The sequence below is a fragment of the Malaya genurostris genome, chromosome 3, assembly GCF_030247185.1.
Source record: "Malaya genurostris strain Urasoe2022 chromosome 3, Malgen_1.1, whole genome shotgun sequence".
Classification (NCBI taxonomy): domain Eukaryota; kingdom Metazoa; phylum Arthropoda; class Insecta; order Diptera; family Culicidae; genus Malaya; species Malaya genurostris.
Genome location: NC_080572.1, coordinates 234,890,274 through 234,913,268, shown reverse-complemented (window position 1 = coordinate 234,913,268; position 22,995 = coordinate 234,890,274). Strand labels below are relative to the sequence as shown.

At 38.3% G+C, this 22,995-nt stretch overlaps 2 protein-coding genes across 3 annotated transcripts in view; one reads left to right on the top strand and one right to left on the bottom strand.

Annotated features, from left to right (window-relative positions):
- Positions 1–878: 878 nt before the first annotated feature.
- LOC131439145 (peptidyl-alpha-hydroxyglycine alpha-amidating lyase 2) lies at positions 879–8,219 on the top strand. Of its 2 annotated transcripts, none has more exons than XM_058609818.1 (5): positions 879–1,107; positions 1,354–1,643; positions 6,557–6,729; positions 6,794–7,294; positions 7,360–8,219. In XM_058609818.1, exons 2-5 carry the CDS (start codon positions 1,437–1,439, stop codon positions 7,652–7,654), a joined length of 1,176 nt encoding a protein of 391 aa, XP_058465801.1. In that variant the 5' UTR covers positions 879–1,107; positions 1,354–1,436; the 3' UTR covers positions 7,655–8,219. The 2 variants fall into 2 exon arrangements, with proteins under 2 accessions (XP_058465801.1, XP_058465802.1); XM_058609819.1 differs by having other exon boundaries at positions 879–1,111.
- Positions 8,220–13,735: 5,516 nt separating this feature from the next.
- Positions 13,736–22,995, bottom strand: part of LOC131439144 (uncharacterized) — a 52,205-nt gene continuing 42,945 nt past the window's right edge. The window contains exons 4-6 of the mRNA XM_058609817.1: positions 15,413–16,495; positions 14,819–15,346; positions 13,736–14,752 (exon numbers count right to left, since the gene is read on the bottom strand). Coding sequence (XP_058465800.1) covers positions 14,408–14,752; positions 14,819–15,346; positions 15,413–16,495 — 1,956 coding nt within the window. The 3' untranslated portion in view covers positions 13,736–14,407. The remainder of the gene's footprint in view (positions 14,753–14,818; positions 15,347–15,412; positions 16,496–22,995) is intronic.

The window sequence follows — 22,995 nt, the reverse complement described above, 5'->3', positions numbered from 1 at the left end:
TGAGCGGCACCGAATATTGGCCGGAGATCAGATTTTCTTTTTAATTTTTCATACTTTAAGTAAATGGATTTTAATGGCCAGGCCCGTACCCAGGATTTCGTTTCGGGAGGGGCCCAAAGATGAAAAATAATGTTGCTGAAGATTGCTGACGTACCTAATTCTCGGTGTGTCTTTTATGTTACGGGTGTTTTTAACAGACACTTTGAACTTTTTCACTGGAACTGTTATTGTATTACATTTCTTTACATTTACTGTCTTGTTATTTCTGTAACATGTCTGAGATTTTCTAAATAATTAAATATCTGTTTTTGATTTCGGGAGGGGCCAGGGCCCCTCGGGCCCCCCCTCTGGGTACGTGACTGTTAATGGCTTAATAAACGTGAAACTTATGAGACGAGTAATATCAAATTCCCTTAGATGCGTTATACAGACAGATATGGTTCTGAAGTTCTGATTGAACAATCTTTCAATTTATTTAAAACAGGAAGGATTTTGATACATGAAAAAAAAAAACATTTCACACTTGGAATCTAATATGACGTACCGAAACTAACTACTGAGGTGTCTGCTTGTAATTCTGTCTATTTTCAAAGGCTTAGCAGTTGATTAGTTCAACTGCAAACGACTTCAATTAATACGTCATTACGGGGATATCGCGTAACAGGATACTACGGACCGAAAGTGCACCTATTTAGATATATGTAGTGTCAACAAGCAGAGCTTTCACGCCGTGTTTTTGCATTTGCTCTAACACTTGCGCAACGGCGATTTCGCTCACTCTCAATTTAAACAGCCAGCACTGAAGCGTCCGCTCAGGAAAAGTTCTCTTTCCCCATCAGGAGCACAATATTTTTGCGTAAGAGGAACATACAATGACGTAGATTACTGGAGCTTACTATCATTTTGGTGTTAAGTTTCGTCGAAAGCTGCTTAAACAGGCTTCAGGTCTCAGGTTTCCGCATTTGGATTTCATTATCATCTCGTCAGTAAAGAAAGGCGGACGAAGTTAGGTCTTCGCCAGTTCCGATCTGCCGCTGAGTGGAGCCATGGAAAATTTGTCGACTCAACATCAGGACTGATTTTCACTTTTCGTTTTTTCCTGTTACTGTGAGTATGTTATCGATTATGGAAAGTTTCATTCAAGCTTGATGCTACTGGTGCCGAGTATTCGAGTGAAAATGTTATGTTTGGAACATATGGCCTAGCCAATTCGGTGCTTTTATCTCCATCATAAAATATTGATTTATTTTCACGCTCTATTTTCCAAACCTTGCATAACTATTATCATCTGCCACCGAACCGATGTTCGAATTCAAAGGAGTCATATATAAATTTCGACACTTTCACTTCCAGCACCGTGTTGGCAACGGATCAGACATAGAAGGTGCGCGTCCCACTGCAGTAATTGGCGGAGAACGGATCAATCGGGTGAACATATGTACCGAGTCATGGAGCGCACGTATGGCTTGATTGTGCTTTTGGCCGTTCTCTGTGGAAACGCCTGGTCAGCGTCGCACGGTTTGCCTCCGGGGCCCAGTCCCCGGGAAGCGGAACTGCTCAATAACAACTTTTTTCGGCGACTCCGGGAAATGATCATGGAACGGGCCTACGAGGATGCATTCAATGAGGTTCCGGAAGACGCGGTGAGTACCGGGAAAGTGCATCCGATGATGTTTGTTTTGTTATATTTTGTTCTGAACGAAGAAAAGGCATCAATAAGGCCGAATATTCTAGAGTGACAGATGTTCAGTTCAATGTGTACAAGGTCGATTCTTTTGGTGTGATTTTTTTGTTCACATATTTTCAATATGTTTGACACGTGTACGGAATACGTGATATAATAAAATAAACTATCACCCATCGTTCAAAGTTTCAACAACAGAAAATTGTGACGTATGCGTATCGCTGATTGTGACAAGAAGAAATCCATTCATATGGAAGCCTAACGAACTAAATTTAGATTTTAAAACTGCGTAAGTTAAAGTCTCCTCTTATTACTTATTTTTATATCAAAATAATTGAGCAGCGTCAAAAAAAAAAAACACTCGCAAAATGAAAATTAGAAATGCTGTTGATCCGTAAAGCAAAGCATTTATTCAGTGAATATTCTTGAAGTTTTTATCACCAACAGAGAGGCAGATTGGAAAAATAGTGACGAATGAAATGATACAATTGAAGGTTTACACAAAAATAAACAACTCAAGGGTGGGACTCGAACCTCCTTTCTCCTAACAATGAAAATTTGTTTAGCACTACTCTGAATGTAATGAAACATAATGTTGAAAGCAGCATTGTCTGATTTCGATTCATAAAATAGTTCTGTTGTATAAGTTAATGATATGAACGGCTAAATGCAAAATTGCATAAGTGTAACTTACTTTGGAAAATCCGGTTGAGTATTTTGAAAGACAAAAACCGGATTTTGCTACGCAAAAATCGTTGCCAAACATAATTTTTGCAATAACCTCAGAATTCCAAAACCAAATGAAAATTTAGCTGGTTCTCTTGAACCGATTCAAAAAATTTTGTGAGATTTTTTTTTATATAAGAACCGGATTCAATAAATTTTAGTCGCAGCATGTATGTAAATATTATTTACAGGTTTCATTGACTTTACTACACCACGATATCACTGTACTGCCGACACATATCTCTGTTCAAATAAACTTCAATCCATTGAAATTTTTTCTTTCTTTCTTTCGGGCGCACATCCCGTAAAGTGGCTATGCTTTGTCTCTACCTCAGCACCGTGTTCAACCAAAAACACACATCGGTAACTGACATTCGTGCCTGCGCCGTGATTCTTCATAACGGTTGGAAACTCGTGCTTTTGTGTGCTCGGTGCCGATGGACTCGCTTGTGTTTTCAAAACCGAGCGTCGATGTTGGTTTTCGTTTTCTTTAACGCGTGTACAAAATCAACCACCGCATACAGAGTGCTTAGTTCGTAAAAACGGGGTTGTGTTTTCTTCTTCCGTACCACCGCATGTGCGTTCCGGTACGCTTTACTAGGCCATTTGAAATTTTGAACATTCATCACCTTGTACTTCCGGAACCGAAAGTAAGATCCGGATGAACTCCAGGTGTTCCGTATAGAATCATAAGACCTTTTAGTTGAATCCAAGTTTGTAAAAATCGTTCAAGCCTTCGCTGAGAAATGTGAGTTAGTTCCATTTTGAAGTTTGTGACCACTATTTCCGATGCTATTGGAACCGGACGCCGTGGACTGGTATAGCCGGAATGGATACGTTTAGTCGTCAACTGACAAGGCCTATTGATTCGAACTGTTGTAAAAATGTTTACCACTCTTAATTCTATAGTTCTGGAACCGAAAGTTGGATCGAGACGAAATTCAGAAATTTTATATAGGATCATAAGACCATTCATTCGAATCTAAGTTTGTAAAAATCTGTCACGCCATTACTAAGAAAAGTGAGTGAGTAGTTTGAAGTCGGATCAAAAGGAAATTCTTCCGGAACCGGAATCTCGAGACCGACAGAACAGAAGTTGATTCGTATAACCATCAACAAACAAAACCTACAAATTGGATTAGTTTTGTACCAAATTTGGGAGATTCTTTACGTTTCCACAACCCTTGAAAGTTTGAAATCTGTCACTTTCATCGCCATGTCGAAAAGATCCAGATAAAATTATGGCGTTTTGTATGAACCAAAAGACCTTTTATTTGAATTGAAGTTTGCGAAAATCGAATAAGTCGTCTCTAGGATATATAAATGAGTTAGATTTTGATGATTTGAGTTCTGATTTCCGATACAAAATCGGATTAAAATGAAAACCAATACTCAATTCGGTATTCCCGCTATTTTCGGTACTTTCGGAATCGAAATTCGGGAATCGTTTAAACCGATTTGGGGTTTTACAGGCTGAGTAAATTAATACGCACAAAATGACGTGATTCGATAAGTTTCAAAAGTCCAATAATGGTTACTTTGCAGTAGGGGAGACCGGGGCGAAAATGGCCACTCGCAACAATTCGAACTCAGTTGAGCCTCAGCAGTCGCTGAGTGCGAAAGTGTAGATTTTCTCGTCTGAAGTAAAATTTACTAGTTCCAGAAATTGTGGTTTGTAGAATACATTTCCAGGAAAAAAAAAAAAACAAAACGAAACTAATGGTTACGATGAAATGGTATTTTTCATGTTCAAAACAATTATAAGATATCAATAATACCAAAAATGAAAGTTAATCACCATATTTGGAGCTAATTTGGTCATTGTTTCGCGTGCCATGTGGTATATGGCACCGTATTGTTGGAACCACATGTCAGGTACACTGAGGTCTCTTTTCACGCGGGGGATCGGCGTAAAAAAACCACGTAACTTCGGAAATCCACGTAAAAAAACCTCAGAACTAAAGAAAAAACTTTGTAAGTTTGAAAATCCGCGCAAACCACATAAAAAAACAGCGTAAAAAGAAACCCCAGTGTATGTCCAACTCTTCCATTTCGGGCAAATAAAAATTGTCAACCATTACATGGTAAAGCTCGCCATTCACAAGTAACGTTCCGCCCATAAATTGGAAGAAGTGCGCGATGCACTCTCTTAACCATGAATTTCGTTTGTTCGTAAGTGGATTCATGATTAAATTATGAACCAAACTGAACAAGTTTGATAATGACACAAGACACGATTCACGCGTTGCCAAAAAGATACCAGCAAAAAATCACCCTTTACTACAAACCGAATACGTTTTGTAACAGAAGGTTGTAGCTTTCGAACAATCGCCCTTATTCTGAATAACGGCGTATTGGCTTTTCGATCGAATATGGTTCGGTCGAATCCTAGCTACCTTTGATTTTGCTAGCGTTATTAAGAATACGAATGAAATACGATCAGAAAAACGATACGTCGTTATTCAGAATAAGGGTGAATATATCAGCTGTTTTTCAAAGAACGGCGAATCTAACATTGACAGCAAATATAGAAAAACGTCGACGAATGTTTCGACTTTGATTTCAAATCCTATTTAAGAATTATCGTACATTCTCAGATCAATTTTTGATTAGTCGATGAGCTGTTGGTTTATCTTTAAAAGCCATGCAATTTTTACCACTTTCCTCATATGCCAGTTTCGCCCTTTATAGTTCTTTGTATTACTAAGATTGAGATTTTTATAGAATCCGAATTTTCCAGAAAAATTGTATTATTTTGAAGCATTCATTGGTAGGTGAGAGAAAATCGATTTGTTAACTTTTGTAAGATTCGCCCTTTTTTGAAAAACAGCTGATATAATATTCAGAAAGAAAATATTATTTTCCGCAAAATTTTTGGCGTAAGACCAAACGTGACCATTATTGCCCCGGTCTTCCCTACTTTCATTAAAACTTCAAAGTTACACCATTAGACGGTCGTATTTCTACAGTTCGAAGGATATCTCTAAACCTTCTCTTGATGGAGCCCATCAGTACCCGGACAGTAGAAACGGTCCATTTTACCCGCTTTTGGTGGATGTCCTTGACAACCCCGCAGCTTCGTCGAAGTCGTTGCTTTAAAATTGCAAGGTATTTTTGATTGATCGAAAATTCGGGAAATTCGGTGAATTTATTATCTTGGGAACAAAATAGATCTTGTTGGCAGTACGGCCCGGGTTTGGCGGTTCAATGCATAGGATGCTGGTCTTACAAGCCAGATGCTGGTCTTACAAGCCAGTTGTCGTATGTTCGAGCCCCGACCTGGAAAGATTCTTAGTGTCAGTAGGATCCATAGTACTACCCATGCAATGATTCTGTACACTAAGAATCGGCTGCGAAGTCTGTTGAAACAGAAAGACCAAATTCCACAAAAAGAATATAATGCCAAGACTTTGACTTTTTGGCAGCACACTTATCCAGAACCCCCTTGGAGTTTGACCTTACGGATGAACGGCAGAACACGCTTTTTCGGCATGTAATTTTGGATGTCATCAGACCACAACAGCAAATCGCTTGCCGAATCATGACCTTATTCGCAAACTTTTCGATTAACACAAACTTAAATCTTCCTGACACAACCCCTCGTCCAGTCTCGAAGTAAAACGTTTAAATGGAAAGCTACTTGAAACCAAGTTTGACGTATGTTTCGTCATCGTTCAAAGTGCAATCCTTACGTTTCGTCAAAACACGGTCGATTATTGATTTTTCGATCGAATCATAGCTACCTTTGATTTTTCTAGCGTTATGGGGAATACAAATGAAATACGAGCGAAAAAACGATACGACGTTATTCGGAATAAGAGCGCCTTATCTGGCAAGAATGTTTCGCACCGTTTGAAAGTTGGCGTTGCACCTTCTAGCCACCTCTCGGATCCAGTATGTGCAATCGACAAACTGTTGTTTTTGGCATCTTCAGCACTTTAAACAACTTGGAACCGTATCGGATTTTACAGGTGTTTTAAAAAAAAGTCGAGTTATATTTGACGTTATTTCTGAATGCGATCGACTACTTTGATGAAATTTGCACCAGTTGGGCGCTATAGAAGTGTAAACAAACCACTGTCACTGTCATTGTGATTCTCGATTACTAATACTAGAAAAGTGTCAAATGTTCTTTACACTTCACAGCCTCAGCCACTGAAACCAGTCGACACGTCACATCTCGACAGTCCACCGAGGCCACGAGCAGTGGAGAACTGGCCAATGATGACGCACGAATTCGGTCAGGTGACAGCCGTTTCGGTGAACCGTGAAGGCAACCCGGTCATCTTTCACCGTGGTCATCGCGTTTGGAATGCAGAGTGGGTTTGATGAATCCCGTGATCCCGTTTTTGCAAATCCTAATGACATATGTTGCATTTACAGAAGCTTCAACGATACCAACTACTTCCAACAGATCGCGGACGGTCCCATTGAAGATAGTACGATTTTAACACTCAGTGCCGCTACGGGAGAGGTAATCGACGAAAGTGGCAGTGGCATATTCTACATGCCGCACGGAATGACGATCGATAAAAATGGGAACATGTGGCTAACGGATGTCGCATTGCATCAGGCTTTCAAATTCATGCCAGGTCACGACTATCCCAGCATAACGATTGGTCGACGGTTTGAGCCCGGTTCTTCGCGGAGTCACCTGTGCAAGCCAACGGCAACGGCGGTAGCTACGACCGGGGAAGTGTTCATCGCCGATGGATACTGCAATAGTCGTCTGTTGAAATTCAATGCCGCCGGACGACTAATCAGAGTGATTCCTCAACCACCGGAGTTCTTGTCCCTACAGGTCCCACACGGACTAACACTTCTGGAGCACCTAGACCTAATCTGCATCGCCGATAGGGAAAATATGCGAGTTGTTTGCCCTAAGTAAGTTTGGTGTGTCATAAAAATATGAACTATTAATAAAAAATGCTCTTTTAAAACAAATTCAGGGCTGGCCTTAGGTCATCTTTCGGAGAGGGAACTCAAGCGGCAACAATTCAGGAACCGGATCTTGGCCATGTATACGATGTTGCCGCTTACGGTGATCTGGTGTATGCTGTGAATGGTCCTACGGCCGACATGATTCCAGTGCGGGGATTTACTATCGATCCACGATCGGAGACTATCATCGACCACTGGGGCAAGTTCGATAATCCGCACTCGATCGCGTTCTGTCCCAACGGGTCCGCCATGTATGTGACCGAAACTGGACCAAACAAGGTGTGGAAGTTCGAGCTAGTGTAAGAAGCAAGACCACACATAAACATACTGTTGAACCCATACTGATGTGAATGAATTATAATGTTTATAGAAATAATTACAATGGTAACAAAAGAAGTGTATATCTTACTCGTATGAGCTGTCTACACAATTGATACAATATTCTTACAAAAAATTTATATCCAGCCAGATTTAGAAGTGTACCAATAGAGTCATCAAAAGTTGGCGAAGTAAAGCAGACAGATAGAGTTGCAATTCCAGCCGCATGTTAAAACTTTCGTTGTTGTAAAACGTTTTGGGGGTCATCATTATCTCAGTATTTCTGTTTGTATTGCTCTTAGTGTCAACTCGATTTATAAAATCGATCATGTTCTTGAGCGCTTAGTTTATCCCATGTACATTTAGCAATCAAAACAATGATAGCGGATTGGTAAAAATCCACATTAGACATACTATGGTGATTCGTATAGAGGGTGTTGGAACAGGTCACATGTAACCGCACCCGCAGAGTAAATCACAATATCAAAATGAATCTAGAATGCTGCGTCAGTGGCGCTGGTGTGTAATAAACATTTATACGTAGTATGAACGAATTGTTTGATTTTCTCCCTCTAGTAGTCATGCTTTAGAGACCACCCGTGTGTTGCTGCTACGTGATCGATCAGGACCAATTGAGCTTGCAAAACGTAGTACTGTAAACATAATATATTTCGAATACAGTCAAAACGGTTACTATTTCAGAATTCATTAGTTAATCTACTTAAAAACGCTATTTTTATCAAACGATTAGCTGCTATAAATTAGTATATACTGTTGATGATCTTTGGTATCAGTACATCGCCTTTATTCAAAGTAAGATAGCTGGCTATTGGTTGAACTCATGGAAAAGGAAGGAGGCTAGCATAAAGAAATAAAATTATAATGAAACCCTAATGGTCTTAAAGAAATGATGAAGAAGGGTCACGACAAGCCAGAATGTCGCGAACTAGCACATTGAATAGTATGCAAACAATTTACTAGTTGAGATCTGACATCACGATACTCCATGCATTTCCAAACGACATGATCAATATCGCAAGCCACAAGCACAATGATTAGTCTCGGAAAGTCCAATTTGAAAGAGATGTACATCTAACGTGTAGTGATTGGACACATCTCACGAATGAAATCCCTACTCACATCAAGTCCCCTGAACCATGCCTTTGTTGATATTTTAGGAATTGAGTGCATCCACCGACCCAGATCATCTTTATTCCAAGAAGCTTGCCAGCTGGCAAGTGTTCTTTGGCGAGACGCGCTGTAGAATTCGTTGAAAGCAATCGGTCTCTCAAAAATTTCACCCTCAATAGCAACACGTTTGGCTAAAATATCGTCTCTCTCATTACCTGGAATGGAGCAATGAGCCGGAACCCAAACTATTGTGATTTGATCATTATTGTTCAATATGTCATTCAGACACTGTTTTATTTAGCCCAAGAAAAATGGTTCATTTTTGCCAGCAGCGTTTGAGCGAATGGTTTCAATTTCGCTCAGACTATCTGTGAAAAGGAAATAATGGTTTGGAGATAATGTGACGATTACACTCAAACTGTAATGAACTGCTGCTAGCTCTGCTATATAAACAGATGCAGGTTACTGAAGCCTAAATGAATCCGAATCATTATTGTTGAACATACCAAACTCAGTAGCAGAGCTAAAAAAAGTCATTTTCATTGATTCAAAATATACGAAAATGACGAGAAATTAATGTCACTCTCAGCTGTGCTTGCAAATCATGAGAACGAGATCCATGTCCAGTCAATGACATCAGCGAAACAGTAGTTTCAAAATTGTGTTCTTTCTTTCATTTGCGGCTTTAAGTGAACATCCCATAGTTTGCAGTGGCGATATTCAACCGAAGCTTTGAGAATCGAAAATGACAGAAAAAGGTTTCACAATGACTTTGACCTGTTGGTACTCGAATCTGCAGTAGTTTTGGTTTCCAAAGAGGTTCTGGGATGTAGTTACTTCGATTACTCATATTTTAGTCACTGTTTATAGCCAAACGGCACAGATTTTCATTATATCGATGATAGAGCGAAAACTGAGATTCTTCTGATTCTCCCTGTAGATGTTAGTTTGGTTTATTTATTTAAAAGATATTTTTATTCAGGCCTATTTGCGTACAAGCTTTACGTGGCCGATTGAACCGATTTTTCAAATATTTTTTTTAGTTGGTTCTCGTTGTCACCCTTTTTCTAGGAGGAGAGGAGCTTCCATTTCCCTCCTGCGAGGATTCAGGGGCACTTCGTTCGTGGTTCGTCTCGTCATCCATTGCCGCATCGATGGTATAGTTGTCGATTTCCGTCTTCTTTTCGTTGCTAGTTTATTAGTTTATTTGTTAAAATAATTTATCTGACAAATAATAGTCTGAATGAAGGAAAAAAGGTACAAACGGTCAATTTATAAAAACGAAACACTTGATAACTTTTGTGCAAACTTATGCGATGGTTCCCCAAATTCGAATAGATGCTCAACTTTGGAAAATGCTTGGATACATGCTGTTATAGGTTCATGGTGTCCGAATGTAGTACGATTGAACCTTTGTTGAAATAGACCAGTCGAGCGAACTGAGAAGCACGGAAGTCGAAAAGAGATAAGATCTTGGGAGAGTCAATATCGCCGTTGATTACTTTAGCTACAAGTAACGCTTGCTGTATCTTTCTACGTCGCTCTAGTGTTTCCAATCCAATCTGGCGACAACGGTCAGGATATGGTGGGAGATCCAGTGAGTTCCGCCAGGGAAGATCCGCAAAGCAAATCGAATAAATCTCTTTTGTACACGTTCTATCCGTAAATTTCAAACCAGTTGGTAAGGACTCCAAATTAAACACGCATTTTCAACTAGTGGACGCACCAATGAGCAATACAACGCTTTCAAACAATACGGATCCTTGAATTTTTGCAATAAATCCGAGTTGCCGCGTTGCTTAAGAAATTAAAGTTGATCGGTGTAGATTGAAGGTGAGTTTAGCATCCAACAAAACGCCAAGATCATTGACAAATTCGACTCTATCAAGCGTTTGTCCATCAATTTGATAATCAAATACTATTGGATTTATTTTACGATGAAAAGTTATAACTTGACATTTCACGGTACTGATTATTAAAAAGTTTCGTCGACACCAGTCTACGAAAATATCAAGGAGCTCCTGAAGATGGACACAATCTTCAACAGCACGGACTGCCAGGTAGTGCCTGTAGATGCACCTTGTTGTACATTGGTTGCAGTTGCTGGTTGGTTGGAGGATAAGTTGTTAACTGCAGCTGGTGTACTTTGTTCTATAGGGGATGATGATAAATTCGTTGAAGGAGATGCTTCACTGTTGTTGGTGGCTGTCACAGGTGTACTGGGGTTGCTTGGGGTTGGTGTGAAGGAAGCACCGTTGTCCTTTGGTGTGGTTGTCTCCTTGTCCAGTTTGTCACATGGCTTACCGTAGTGAACAGCTGTTTGGCAATATTGACATGTGGCCATCTGATTGTCATAGGTAAAAAGTGATTTGCACGGAATTCTTGTATCTTGACCGAAAATCACATAAGAAGGTATAGGCCTCTTTAAGTGTATGCGTAATAAACGTGCGCCATTTAGAATACCTTACTTGAAAATATTTTTGGGATTTCCCTCGAGTGTAGGTGATCCGGGACATTTAGGAGTTGAGTCAAGGACATTTAGGAGGCTGACATGGATAGGAATATATCTTGAAGGGTTGATTTCCTGTAACATATGGTTAAAATACACTGTCATGAATCTTGTTTGAGATTGAAGATCGACTAACCTTTCGAAGTTATTAATAACCAGATGATTTACCTCGCATTTTATTAGCTTATTTTATGAAAGCTCCCAAAAACGATCTTTCAATGGAAGAACTTCCGCCAGAACTTCAAGACTCATTATATGTGTCGAATGCATGCAGCCTAAAGCAATTCGTAAACAACGATGCTGAATTCACTCAAGTTCAATAATATTAGAGTTTGCAGCATAACGAAAGCACATGCATCCATATTCTATAACTGAAAGTATCGTTGTCTGATACCATTTTATTAGATCTCCCGGATGAGCACCCCACCAAGATCCTGTTATTGTTCAAAAAAATCTACTCTTTGTTGGCATTTTGTTATCAGATCTCTCCACGTGCATTTGGATTCAAACCACACCCCGAGGTATTTGAAAGTAAAAACTTGCGCGATTATTCTTTCCATCATATGGAGCTGGAGCTGCGCGGGATCATGCTTTCTTGGAAAGACGACCAACTCTGTTTTCTCCGCAGAGAATTCGATACCCACATGAACAGCCCAAACGGACAATTTATCTAAGGTATCTTGCAATGGTTTTTGCAGATCAATAGCTTTGGGTCCAGTAACTTAAAACACGCCATCATCTGCCAATTATCTTAGTGTGCATGGGATTACTAGACAGCTGTCAATGTCATTCACGTAAAAAATATAGAAGAGCGGACTGAGGCATGAGCCTTGCGGGAGACCCATGTAGCTAATTCTGAATGTTGCCAAATTGCCATGTGAAAAATACATGCATTTCTCTGACAAAAGGTTATGTAAATAATTATTATTTATGGAATTCCATGTTGGTGGAGCTAATCCGAGAGAAAATCAATTGGAACTGAATCAAACTGAGACGAAAGCAATGCAAGACAATCATTCGTCCCTTTATTTTTACGGAAGCCTGAGTATCTGACAACAAACCGTTCGATTCGGCCCAAGTGTCGAGACGTCGAAAAATTATTTTTTATAACAATTTCTTGATGCAGGACAACATTGCGATGAGCTGTGATTGAAAGCTGGTTTCCCCGGCTTTTGAATGGCGATAGCTTTCACTTGCCTCCAGTCAGGTGGAACAATATTTTTCTCAAGAAACTTGTTAAACAATTCCAACAAACGTCTTTTTGCAAGGTGGGACAGATTCTTCACCAAGTTGAATTTAATTCTGTCCAACCCAGGAGCGTTGTTGTTACAAGACATGAGTCCTATGGAAAATTCCATAATTGAAAAGGGACTATCAATGGAACCATTATTTGGATAAGACTCCCTAATAATGCTATGCGGAGGAACAGAATCTGGACAAACTTTCCTAGCAAAGTCAAACATCCACCGGTTCGAGTATTCCTCACTCGTCTGGCCGTGTTCCAAATAGTGCTCATTGAGGTTTCTTTTGAAAATACCTTCGACGAAATGTCTCCAATAGCTACACTTCTTGGCCCGAAGTATGCTCTTGTATTTAGTTTCTAACGTCGAGAATTTTTCAAAATTCCGAGGAATTCCTCCATCCTGTTTACGTCTTGCAAGCATTTTCTTTCGCATGCTTGGCAAAATTTTTCGTGTTTCATGTAGGGAAGACCGGGGCAAAAATAGCCACTTTTCATGTTGCGCAAAAAATAGTGCGGGAAATAATATTTTCACTCGGTATGTTATATACTGTTCGGAAGGTAAAACTTTTAGTTGCAAAAAGCATTTGGTTTGAGGTACAGATCCCCAATTATCCGGGCGCAATCTGACTCAGAGTCTACCAACCTCGAAATTTATTCGCAGGAAACAATCGCAACAACTGGCAACTGTTACGTACATGAACAATATCATTCCATCCTAAAATTACTGATTTTGTTAAAGGAATATGAAAAATGATGATTAAGTTTTGTGAAATGAAATTCAATTGTTTTTGAGTTATGACCAAAATTTAAATGAATATAAAACAGTAGAAAATGCATCTTGAATTAAATTCACGATACGTGCAATCTGAAAAAGTACCAGATTTTGGTTTACGTGGTTTATGAACGGTCCCCAACAGGCTTGTTAGGACCCTATGCATTTAACCGCCAACCCAAGTATTCACATTGTTGGGTGCTACCATTGAATACGTCATGCAGGCTGTTCAGTCCGGTCGACACCCTTCCTGCTGGGGCATTCATGTCACCGACGACCATTTTGGCAGCTTTACAGCGGCGGTTCCAGATTACTGATCCACAACCAAAGCATAGCAGAACCATGTTGCTTTTAATAGTTGAAGCGTTTCGTAACATTTCTTTTCGGAAAAAAAATTATAACAGATAATAGTTTAGTAACAGAATAATTCAAGTGATTTATTTAAAGTGGAAACAACACTAATTATGTATAATTTGTGTAGCCCCTATTGGATTCTAACATTAATTCAAGTAGTAAAAACCTAGATGTACATTTTGATTGAAAACTTATTCACCGAATTAATTTACATGTTCTAGAACAATATTGAGATCATTTCGATTTGCCATTAGCTTAGCAAATTGGATTAGTAACAAGAAACACAATCGAAACGATTCGCAATTAGTAGTTGAATTGTCCTGTAACTATGCTGCAGCTTATTATGATCAATATATCAACTATTTCTAGGAGGCACTATGTTGCATCGGTTTTATGTATTTTCATGTGGAATGCATAGATATAAGATTGTCATTAGGAATGATGAGTTGTAATAAAAATAAAATTCAATTAACTATCTTGGAAGCGTTTGCCAACGTTTACATAACGACAATTTAAAAACCTTATAACTAATTGAAATCTGACGTTAGGAAGAGGCGCTAGTAATTTACAAACATATGAGATTCACTTCCCTTAGATCTAGGCTACAGTCTAACGTTTAATTCGAAAATAATGACTCAAATTTGACCATTACAAGTAGCAGCTATTATTGTATTTTTTATTATTGCACCGATTGCCGAATTTGCATAACGGGGGAGATGGTTAACGAGTTCAAATTTTCCATTCCTTTAAAAACTTAACAACGCGATTCAACTCATTGAGCCACATCTTGAGCTCGTTGGGTGTGTCGACCGACAAGAGATATATTTTAGTGTTATCACATGTGGATTGCTGCTGCTGCTGGTGGTGGCTGTCACTGTTTCGATTGTGCATCTGCTGCTGCTGCTGATGCGAGTCCGTATCCTTGTAGCTGCTAATACCGCTACTACTGCAGCTGCCAGATCCCTTTACAAACACGTCCAGCCGGAATGTTCGTGGGCGTGAACAGGTAGATCGATCTGCTAACTCCACCCCGTCACAGATACATTTGGTCAGATCAATTTGAACGGTCGGAAGCTGTAGAAAAAAATCAAAACGGTTTTTGAAAATAAAATAACTACTTTTAGTTTGGCAAATAGCTACCTTCTCTTGACACTCCTGGGGATAGTTCCAAAATTCTAGAACGAATCCATTCAACTTGCACCACTTCCTGCTCCAATCGATGCTACCGGTACGACTTTGACCGACTGTCAAGAATCCACTGATATCAGAGTTCACAAAGAGAACCTCACTTTTGACGCTCATTCCAATGCTTCCGAGTAGATTTGAATTGTAAACCATTGAATCCAGTTTGAGATACTTGAAGTCCTCCATCAGATAAACGTTGTGGTCGCCCTGGCGTCGTACCATCCGCTGGAAGTTGCTAGATGCCGAATAGTACGGTGAGTGACGACAGTTTTCCAACAGCTGTTCGTTGCCTTCCAGCTGTAGAGTGCTGTTCGAGGGTAGCAAACTGAACGAGGTGAGTGTAATAAATCCTTGAGATTTGAATCGGGAAAACTCGTTATCGAAATCATAATTTTTCGGCGAACTTGAACGGCTCGTAAGTAGCTTGGCTGGGCTAAGCACTTTCGGGGGACTTGGACAGGATCCGAGTAGGTTTTTGTTTTCCTGAAACGGTTTACAACTTGTTATGGTATGAACTAAAACGAGCGGCATTTTTGATTATCAACCTACCTTATTCAAATGATATTTGCTTTCGAAACTGAAATTACGCGCATTCTTCCGTAATCGTAGCACGAACACTTCCACTCGAATTTCATACTCAGCATCCAAATCGTGGAATTCGATCTCGCAGTCCCGGAAGTAAACGCGATCCTTATTGCGCTCTTTGGACAGCGTAGCTTTGACTTGGTTTTTGTAAGAGCACACCATTACGTAGAAATAGTTGAAAAGCATATCGTTGACAGCAGCTTCCTTCAAGGGGAACTCGAAATGATTCAGGGCCACAATGCCAACCTTTTTGCCTTCGTTCAGTACTTTTCCGTTTGAGTTGTAGTCGATCTTACTCAGCTCGTTCCTGGCGGCAGTTTCCTTCAGTGTCGACAGTAACATCAACCGTTCTGCCTCAATTAGTTCAGAGGAACATTCAAATTCCCTCGTATTCCGACAAACAGACAATGCCTGCTTTAGCTGCTTTTTAATGTCACACTGTGTTTTGATCTGATTTACCAGTTCCGCCAAAAATTGGTTGCTCAACTCTACCAGAGAACCCGCGTTACTTAGTGATTGATATATTTCTTCTGTTTCAGTGTCGTCAATGTATTTATTGCGGTACTCATCCAGGTCGAATGCCACGCGATTTCCTTCTTCTCGTTTTGTGGGTTTATCGTCGAAGTAATTTACAATTTTTCGTTGCTCACTTTTGATAAAATTTTTACTCTTTCGAAATGAAGTCCTCAGCTTATCCTTCAGATTCCGGTAAATGTCGCTGCTATTCATCCTCATCTTACCCGATGACGGTGAGCTGTTCACCGGGGACAGATTCGACACGGAATAATCGTGTGCACTCATCAGCTCGGAAATGTTGTCCGTATCGATAGTGGAGTTCGGTTTGTCGCTGTTGTTCCCAGCGCTGGCCGCTTCCAAATCGTTACGACGCGAAGGTGTAACCGGATTGAAGTCCACAGTGTCGAAACCGGTTACGAACGCTTCCGATTCCGTATCGATGGTACCAATCTCCGACAGGGTGATGTTCTCTCGCAGTGATGTGACCAACTCGTCCAGGCACCTATCGCCGTACTTCTGCAGTGATTCGATCTAGAATGAGCCAGAAACAATGCCGTGTTTAGTGTTTACCCGTGATCGAAAATGGATTTGCAGAAAATGGGGAAGCCGTTGTAAAACCGTTAGAAGTCGCGTTGAGGTTTACCTGTACGTAGATTTAAGTATTATAGTACATATACAGATATATGACGTACAGTAAATTACTAAACCAAAGCGACATATTTGTATGTAAAGTAAGTGAACATATTTTTATCACATTATATTGCCCATATTCGCAGTCTCATATTGATTTTAGTCATGTTTGAATGGATTCTATCTATACCTGGAGCTGGAGCTGTCAGCTAGATGTATTTTATTTCAATATTGAACAACCCCGCCATTTTTCGGTCGAGTTTCTCAAATAAAAAAATTATTTTAGGCTGTTCTATGCCATTTATTTTAAACCAGGTTTAGAATACAACGTCGATTAAATGACCACTCCAATTTGATAAACAAAAAGTTTTTCCAATGCGGACATTTTGCATAACATTTGTCAGAATCTGGGACTTTATCACAGCTTTTTCAGCTCGAATATTAGAAGCTGGAGTCCACTAGGAGATTGATAGTACCTTTTAGCTCTCTCCGGACAGTACCAGCCTAGATGCCGTGCGGAATCCGGCGGAAAAAATGAACCAAGAATAGATCCACTGGGTTTCTGCTTCCATGTCGTAAAAGACGACAATTGCAGGAGTTTTTTTCCTTTCAGTTATCAGATATTTTCAATGTTTCACTTCTGATTACTTTATTTTACTAAATTATCTCTTCATTCAACCTATCAATTTTCGTCTAGCTTCGGAGGAAAGTTTTACTTTGAATGTTTTCTTCTTCCATGTTATTGATTGTCTTTCAGGATTATACATTGAATGATAAAAAATCGACTATTGTGCAAATCCGTTGATATTACAAAGTTAATAACAGAGATTATATATACCGGTATATTGAATAGATAGTAAAAAAACACTTAATATTAATATTTCAAATAATAAATTAATATTTTTCTCGGTAGCCGGCTGCCCAGATCAACCAATATAACCAATTAATAATGGTAATAAATAATTAAAATAATAAAGTGGAAATAATAAAGAATCAAGACACGCGTGAAATCCTTTATTTGGTGATTTAAAATGATTTTATAACCACTGTTTAGAATATGTCAATGCAATGAATCAACTATTTTGTCTAAATCCTATTCACTCGTTTATTTTGTATCACGTAATTTCATTTACACAAAATAGGGAAGTTTTTATTCTTTACGCGATAGTATTGCAAATTTTTCTTCAGTTTCCTCGAATAAGAGCTGTGAATCAAGACTTCCCGGGACTTCAATATAGGATATTGTTGAAACGTTCACTCGGGAAGTTAGTGAGTTTAGTGGTGCATACGAGCATCTTGAAATCGGAACATACTGAGTCGCGCTCGAATAATACCAATACTGAAATTTTTACTAACAAATATCCTTCTCCCGTGACACTTGTGGAGTGCGCAGTAGTATATACGGCCTCTAGTAACAACAAGTGTTGGACAAACATCCCTTCCCATTCCTTAGACGATGTACGTTCGGGCTTGGCACGCGCTGGAACTGATCAATGAATTCTGGAATTACCAGAAGATGTACATTGAAGGATGATTTACCAGTCTCAGGTCGAATCATTCAGATACTCCCTGTACAATTTCAGCTAATTCCGATCAGTAACGGAGTAGCAACCAGGGGTGGTCGCTCAAGCTCAAGCTATTTCAGTTCGTATATTAGCTACGAGTTCCGAAAATCTGATTCGCTTCCAGAGTTGTAACGGTGTATATTCAATTACACAATTAAATAAGGCGAAACAAATGAGAGGTAAGAATTTCAGGATTGTGCACGGTACTCAAACGATCACAATGACGTTAAAATGAAATCTTCAAATTCATTAACAAATACATTTATAGGGTAGCGAGATAATTGCCGATTTTAATTTTCCGGTTGGCGAGATAAAAATTTCCGTTTTTTGGAATAGGCTCAAATAGCTTCTGATTAGTTTTTATCCCATGTTCAAAAAAAGAACATTATAATAGGCCCGATAATTGAGGATTGAAGTTAGAGGGTATCTCGATGTATAAATAGGAAATATTCATTTTTATTAGTGCATATAGGGAAAGCAGAAAGTCTGTTTTCTAGTCATCTAGAGGTTTTGATCACACGTAATGTATTTATTATTTTTTGTATACTTTCGAATTACAGGAAATAAATTTTCTCCTAATAGGATTCTAAATTCTATGCATCTCTTGTGGAGTAATCAGAAAAATTATCAGAAAGTACGATTTCTTCATGATGAACTCTCTGCTGGTTTTTAGCCAGTTTTATTTCCAATAGCCCAGCCAATTTATTTTTTATGAGAAATCCTTCTACAATTGATCTGATTCTAGAAGATCAATGTACACGGGCAAAATACCGATTCTAGAAATGAGCAAAACTAGTCATGATTTGGGGAAAATAGTATATTTTCATGTTATGATAATACACCATGATCAAAAGTTCTCGAATCATGATCCATTTAGACTGATTTCGCTGAAATTTAAGCGTAACACACTTTACGTTGTTGGGTATAACTTCAGGCGTGTTTCTGCTACGATGGTGATTTTCGCAACATGAATTCAGGCGTTTTGTTTTAAAATATGAAAATTTCAAATATGCATTAAATGGAATGGTGTGATAAACGTATTTTGTACGCTATTTTAACAAATGTCTCAAATGATGTACATTTGAATAACAAAACAGTGAAAAGCATGACGAATTTGTTTTAATCTGAATCATTACCAACTAAAATATTACGTTTTCGCGAAACGATGACACCTAAAATAACTGTAGCTTTTTGTTTACATTGTATGTCGAATTCTTGCAAATACCGCGGATTGATTTTTCCTTTTATATTTTTAAACCATCGTTTACGAAATCGTCTTATTTAAAATCTTTAGGGTGAATCAATGCAGCTGGTGTTGTTAATCAAAGTGGTTGAACAAGAAAATTTCTGATTTTCGTTAGTTGGCGTTCCAAATTCATAGTATAATTTATTTTTCAGTATACGCTAGTTCTTGGAACATATCTAACAAAAACAGTCACATCAAATATTTGGAAATACATTCAGATATATTCATACAAAATGTAACATTTATGTTTTCCAAATGAAAAACGTAGCCGTGTTTAGTCAATATTCGGTTTATTATCTCTATATATGGTCGATTCTCTGTCAACCGTTGAGTAAAACAACACAATTTCGAAATGAATATGCCTCAGGATCAAGTAAACATTTGCAGTAGTTGTTGTTTTTCAATGTCTGCTTTTTATCTTACCATTAATTTATTGAGCAATTCATCACATCACTTGAGACGGACGATTCAAAATGATATCCGGGTAGAAAATCGGAGTTACGAGTTTTGGTAGAAATACATTCCTCAAGTAACGCAGTTCCGGACCATGATTAATTTTCATGGACTTATTGCTCATGGTTCCATGAGAAGTTTATTGTTTTCATGATTTTCTAATCATGACAGCAGTAACGAATTTCTTTCCGTGTAACAATTGTAGTGATTCTGACTTTGACTCAGATCATCCACCAATAACAATCATGGTTTCAAATTAAGCAATGATTAGTTCAATTAGTTATATATTCTATCACCTTAGAATTAATCGGCTAGAATACAGATCTCATATCGTAAGCAATGTAAACCCTGAAATTGTTTCGGGAAATAACGATACAGCCATACATAATTTAAATCATTACATTATTGAAGTTAGGAGTCTGTCAGTTCTAGAAGCTCAAACTAAATTCAATTCTCTTTCATCTACATCTATGATTCTATACTGGTACTCAAAAATCAGTTTCAGTTCTCAAATATTCAAACACTTCCTGCAAACGGTGGATACGATCAAAGTCGACAACTTTTCCAATTCCTATTGACATCACACAGAAATATGGGCATAATACAAGTATTGTCTCAAGATGTCATTACTAAGACAAATTATATTGAAAAAAAGGGCAATCATTAGCAAACTTAAAACATGAAGACTCTTAAGAATTTTTAATAATTTTTTTTAACATTTTCCCATTGTTACCTTCCTTGAGACTAAAACTTAATAAAAATCCAACAGCAGCGTCCAAATTATCCTTATTTATCAAAACAAACTTTATTGATAGCAACATAGCATGCTCTGATCATTCCTTATAGATTTAGAACTGCTGTTAAACCCTTAAAAATCGTTGGACTGGAGACATGGGGACTTGGCCCAATTTCCAATGAAAAGTTCTACATAGGACTTGTATGGGACAATAAGTTGTTTCAACACATTCACTGAAAATCTAGCTGAAACGCAAAATTGGGTATTGTCTCAAACTTCTCCCTAATGACTTTTTACATCAGAAGATGCATCAGTTGATTACAAACAACTTTTGCGAAAACACCTACTGCAAAAAAAATAATATTTAATAGCGAAAATATTTTTGTCTAGCTAAATTCTCGAATTAGCTAGAACAGAATACCAACAATCCAAAGCTGCCATCTTGGATTTTAAGAATTCCATTACAACAAACTATTTATATGAACTCTTAAAGCGTGATCAAAAAGTTTCTGTAATAATATTACTACAAATATAACAACAACAACAACAACAAACAAAATAAATATAAATTGATGGTCGTATTATTCCTTCAAAAATGGTAAAATATTATTTCTTGACAGATTAAATTTGGAATAAAACAAATTTGCTGTTAGTTAAATCCAAGATGCATTTTTCATTCATCTAATTGTGCATTGTGCAGTCATCCACAAACTAATTACAGTTAATTAGGCTGCATGAAAAAACTACGAGATTTTCGAAACTTTTCTAATGTCGTTTTCGTTTTTAAATTGCACTACACTGGTGTAGCGAAAGCTGCACTGAAACGGTTCGTTTTTACCAATTGCACTACACCAGTGCTACACGTTTTCTGCACCGATACCACTGGTGTAGCACTCATCAAAAGATTGGTGTAGCTCTGTGCAATGGAATCGTTTATTGTAGTCAATGATTACTGATTGTTTTCGTCATTTTTGTTCGTTTATTCATGCCTCAGTGTAGCACTGCACCGGTGTAATGCATATTAAAAACGAAAACGACATACGACTGTAGCTTTTTGTTTACATTGCAAGAATTCTTTCTTCGCGAGAGCTCAATACCGCTCGATAGGTCGCACCTTCGGGCAGTTTGGTTGGATTCGCTTCTTTCGGTACAACATGGACTCCATTTTCTTTAGACCATTTGAAAATATCTTTGGCGTAGTGACAAGATGCCAAATTAGGCCAGAATAGCGAGGGAGTGTCATGGCTGCGTAGGAATGGTAACAATAGCTTGTTTAGGTATTCTTAACGATATATTTCTTTGTTTACTGTTCTGGTAGCGATGAAGCTTTGGCTTGCTCTACCAAATTGCCTGCCAAAACAATTATTTTTTCTGGTAAACTTTTTCTTCGTCCTGAAATACTAGTTTACGCCGCGCCGTTGCATGGTAGTCTAAAAAAATATTCCGGGAAGCTGCTTAAAATCTTCCAGCATATAAGTTTTATCGTCCATGATCACGCAGGAAAATTTCGTTAAATATTCGCGATACAACTTGCGAGCCCGGACTTTAGCCGTCACATTCTGTTTATCACTACGGTTCAGTACAGTTTTCACCTTGAACGACTTTACACCTTACCGGTGCTTGAAAGTATGCACGAAAGTTGGAAACATTCTTATTTTTCTAGCCACAGCACGTACCGAAAGATCTAGTCTCTTCTGCAATATTTGCATCACCTTCGTGTCCTTCTGGTGTTTCCTGAGAACAGTTCCTGCTTCGTTTGCAGCTTCCCTGATTGTTGTTGTCAAACGTGTACCGCAAGATTTAAGAACGTTATGGACAGTGCTTGCAGGAAAATCAAGTTCTTTTTTCGCAAATTTTCTTATCCGGATGTTCAATAAAACTACATATAATTGCTTCTCGCACTTGTCATCTTCGATCTAAAAGCTTTTAGTATCATCAAAAATTGATTTTACATAATGAACATACATACGTTCATTAGTCTGCAAAATATTTCAATCGTTGATGAAGTACTTCCAGAGATATATGTATTTAGGGGTGTTCCAATTTTGTCGCGAACAACCCTTAAAAAAAAAAATTCTGTGTATATTCATTTTTAGGGTGCTCAATCGATTTCCTATAACTTAGTCTTGAACACCATTTTTGTTAAATTTACAGTTTCCGAGTTACAACGTTTTGAAGAAAGTGCATGCAATATACATCCGTCATTTTTTAAAAGTCAAATTGGTCTTTCCGGACGTGCAAAAGAAATGGTTAGTCATCCTGAAAACGTCTGTAAAGTTTTTCTGGAGTTGCTCAACAATGACCGCAAAGTAAAGAATGTGTTTTGATTCAAATATCAACAGAAGTTTGGTTTAAGTGGATCGAACATCAAGTTTTTACTATCAATAAATGTAATCCATTA